This window comes from Lipotes vexillifer, unplaced genomic scaffold (assembly GCF_000442215.2).
Source record: "Lipotes vexillifer unplaced genomic scaffold, Lipotes_vexillifer_v1.1 scaffold515, whole genome shotgun sequence".
NCBI lineage: Eukaryota > Metazoa > Chordata > Mammalia > Artiodactyla > Lipotidae > Lipotes > Lipotes vexillifer.
Window position 1 is genome coordinate 1,210,823 of NW_006772017.1, and position 4,345 is coordinate 1,215,167.

A 4,345-nucleotide genomic window follows, 5' to 3' on the forward strand; every position below is an offset into this window, starting at 1 on the left:
TTTCACGTACTCTGCCAAAGATGCGTTGGACGCTGGAGGCAAATAAATTGGGGATACCGTTTACGAAGGTAACAATATTTCGTTAAAATGTGAAGGCCTACTGGATCACCTATACTTTATTTAGGTTTTGGAATCTCGGTCAGGTACGCTAACCGAAAAGGCTCAGGAGTGGTTACTTGAATACACGCCGCAAACACGTTCTAACGCCTTGAAAATGTTTTTAGATCAGCTGCAGCAGGAGCTGGGCGGACAACTGCCCCTCCCCCCAGCCTAAAGCTGCCCTCCGCCCCGTCCCTTCGCCCGGCCCCCGCGCCGCCGCACTGCATGCTGGGAGTCGTAGTCCCGGTTTGCTTTGCCCGGAGGGATCGAAGGGCATCGGAGTCCAGCTTGCCCTCGCGCTACTAGAGGTCGCGTTCTTCCGCTGCTCCCTTTCGTTCTGTCGGTCGGAGCCTTCCGTGAGCACGGCTGGATTTGTCTGTGCTACCGTCTCTCTTCTGGGTTTCAATAAAGTTTTCCTCTTCCCCTGTACGGAGCTCAAGATGGCGGCCTCTTGGTCGCCCTTGGTTACCCTGCGCTTAGCGCCGAGCCGGCTGAGAGGAAGATGTGTCCGGTGCAGGGCTTGGGCCGCTGCTCTCCCCACTTCGGTCACCGCCCCTGGAAACCCCTTTTGTAAAGGTTAGTGACTGTATCTGGAGTAAGCCGAGACGACTGCTTATGACCGGGGAAGTCTCGGGGCAGTCACCCTCCCTCCTCGAGCTCCCCAAACTGCCTCTTTGGTTCACGGTTTTCGAGAGGTTTCTTCGAGAGGAGTTCCACCATCTCTTGCACCGCTGTTACTGCCTGCTCATGAAGGAGCACTGAGGGAGGTGGCCCAGAGTGACTTTCATTTTGAGGGTTAGATGTCGACCCAAGGTTTGTTCCTTCCCGGCTGTTAAAGTAGAGACCTGTAAACCCAGGTGTGGGGAGTACCTCGCTTGAAGGGATTCAAGTGTGGGGTTGAGGCCTGGGAACTCTTCCAACCTGCCCCATCCCAAGCTCTCCAGGCTGGTGACCCGGGACTGTACCTCTGACATCTGCAGGCCCCGCGGGCTCTCTGGATTGCGGGAATGCAAGTGTACAGACCCCCTCAGATTGAGGGGTCGATTCTTTGTGTTCTTTTCAAGTCCTAGAAGGCTTCAGTGAGGCGTATTTTGTCACCGGGCTTGCATCATTCATTCATTCTTTCAAATTGTTGTTCATGAATGAATGAACCTGTATTTTGAGTAACCAAGGCCACAGGAGTGCTAGTTTTACTATATTCATATACTCCCACTAAATTGCGGGCCACTCAAAGGCAAGGACTGGGTGTCATTGTTTCCTCAGCACTTAGCACAGTGTTTGGCGCCTGATGGGCAGATATATTTTTTGAGTGAATGAATGACGTTATTCTTATTGCTCCCTCATCCACATACTTATGCTTTCCTTTTTTAAAAAAATCTCCAGGAACCCCACCCTTATACATCTTTTTTTTTTCCTTATACATCTTAATAAACTGATTCTCATTGGCAGTTTAGCTAAAACTCTCTCAGTCTTTGATTATTATCATAAATAGAGTTGAAATTAATACTAAAACTGTGATTAAGTCACCTTAGGTTTTACTGTAAAGTTTAGCGTAATCCACTTACTGTATAATGGAATATTTTGGTAGCATAAGGTTTCGATCTTAATATAAACTATTTAAAAAAAATTTTGGAATAGGCTATACAAGCAAATAACACAAAATTCAAAAGGTACAAGAAGGAATTCAGTAAAATGTTGACTTTCTTCCACTCCTGTCCCATAGCCATTTAGTTTTCCTTCCCAGAGGCAACTTCTCATACTTGTTTCTTATGTATTCTTCCAGAGACATTCTGTATATATCCACCATATATATTTATAAATACCTGAATTAAAGAAAAATAGAAGTGGTAATATACTATACACACTGTTCTGGTCCTTTCTTTTTTTTTATGTAGTATATCTTGGCGATCATTCCATATAAATACGTGTAGAACTGCCTCTTTTTTTTGGCTGCCACAAGGCATGTGGGATCTTAGTTCCCCAACCAGGGATTGAATGGGCCCTCCCTGCATTGGAAGCGCAGAGTCTTAACCACTGGACTGCCAGGGAAGACCCTGTACCTCATTTTTTAAATGGTTAAAATAGAATTCCGTTCAATGCCTGTACCATAATTTATGAAAATTAGGATTTAAGGAACATTAGCATAACAACATGAGCCTTAATGTTTGTTCTGGGTCATGCAATATGCTAAGTGCTTATCTTGTTTAATTCCCATTATCCTCATTTGGGGGATGAGGAGCCCAAGGTTGCAGAAGTTATTTGGCTAGTTAAGTGGCAGAATTTTTGTTTTTTGTTTTTTGCGGTATGCTGGCCTCTCACTGTTGTGGCCTCTTCCGTTGCGGAGCACAGGCTCCGGACGCTCAGGCTCAGCAGCCATGGCTCACGGGCCCAGCTGCTCTGCGGCATGTGGGATCTTCCCAGACCGGGGCATGAACCCGTGTCCCCTGCATCGGCAGGCGGACACGCAACCACTGCGCCACTAGGGAAGCCCCAGAATTTGTTTTGAATGTGGATATTTGATGAAAATGCAGTTAGAGGTCAATTTAATTGTAACTAAAGTTGCTCCTTCCCCCTCTTTAAGTAAAAGAAAAATTTAAGTTGAAACGTTATTCAGTATTTAGAGTCTGATTTAAGTTTGTTTTCTGTCGTTTTCTTGATGTTTTGGGGGGGTTATTTACTGTTGACATTTGTTTTATCTCCTTTTTTTCATCTTTTCAAGCCTACTGTTTACTGCAGTGTAATGTGAGGGAAGCACATTACACTTAATGTTAAACAAAAGAAGGAAGTAGATAAAGGAAAGGAAGAGCATGTTCTTTGTTTTTGTGCTTCATTTCTTTCTTTCTTTCTTTTTTTCCTTAATTTATTTACTTATTTGGCTGCATGGGGTCTTGGTTGCAGCATGCGGGATCTAGTTCCTTGACCAGGGATCGAACCCGGGCCCCCTGCATTGGGAATGCGGAGTCTTAGCCACTGGACCACCAGGGAAGTCCCCATCTAAGCTTTAATGCCAGCCTTGGCTCTAAGACATTTTGGAAACTGGAAATGTGAAAACTTTAGGGGTCCTAAAATGGTGTTCATTTATATCACCTAACTTTAAATTCCTTAGGAAGTACAACTTATGAATTCCATTTTGCGATATATGTATTTCCATTAGTCAGATTATTAAACAATTTAAAGTATCAATAAAATTTGGTATCTTAAATAATTTAAGTATATATGTCAATTTTGATATTACTGCTTGTTTTCTTTTAGGTCTAAGTGTATCTTCATTTAATGTAACAGTTATTCAATCTCCAGATAGTCATGGGGAAACATTTTATTAGAAATCAGAGTGGTCATGGTGTGGGTAGAAAATGCCTCGAGATTGCTAATTCAGTTGAAGTCTTGTATTAAGTGTATGGAGGGGGAAAGTGAATGAAATTGGCTCCCAGGCCTTGAATAGCTTACAGTCTTGGGAGATGGAATTACAAGAGCTAATGTTTATTGAGCCCTTTCTGTGTTCCAGGCAGTCGGCTAGCCATTTCTTTCTCTCATAATTTTATCTTCATAAAAACTCTATTATAAAGTTATTTTTAAATTTTTTAAAAAAATTTATTTTTTAATGTTTCTTTTTAAACATTTTATATTGGAATATAGTTGATTTACATTGTTGTGTTAGTTTCAGGTGAAACTGAATCACTTCAGTGATTCAGTAAAGTGATTCAGTTATACATGTACATATATCCATTCTTTTTCAGATTCTTTCCCATTACAGAGTATTGAGTAGAGTTCCCTGTGCTATCTATAAAGGTATTGTCATCTCTATTTTATAAATGACTAAACAGGCATGGCCACTCAAGTGGTATTTGAGCCCAGGCATTTTCCCTCCAGAAGCACAAACTTAACCAACCACTGTGTTCTACTAGCTCTTTACCGTGACAATGAACATTAACACCACCATAATCTAGGCCCATCTGAAGTGTTGTAGGACTACAGAGGAGAAAGCAGCTCTGCTTGGAGAGGGGAGGGCTTTTTAGCAAAAGTGTGGAAGTGAGCTGCACCAGGCCCTTATTGGTGTATGTACAGTCCCTCAGGGGGAGCAGCTAGAGATGAAGCTTGGCAGGTGGGCTGGATTCTGGTTAGAAGAGTCCTGTATAGTATGAAAAGATGTGTAGGCTCAGGGGGATACTGCTGAAGATTTCTTGAGAGAAGTGATCAGGTCCATTTTAGCATGATTATCCCTGTGGCTACCTGAAAAACAGGTCAG

The 4,345-nt window shown here is 42.9% G+C and overlaps 1 protein-coding gene across 1 annotated transcript in view; it reads left to right on the forward strand.

Moving 5' to 3' along the window:
* The first annotated feature begins 539 nt into the window (after nucleotides 1–539).
* The window catches only part of AFG1L (AFG1 like ATPase), a 195,393-nt gene continuing 191,587 nt past the window's right edge, over nucleotides 540–4,345 (forward strand). Inside the window, exon 1 of the mRNA XM_007447258.1 lies at nucleotides 540–675. Within this exon, the coding sequence (XP_007447320.1) occupies nucleotides 540–675 (136 nt within the window). The remainder of the gene's footprint in view (nucleotides 676–4,345) is intronic.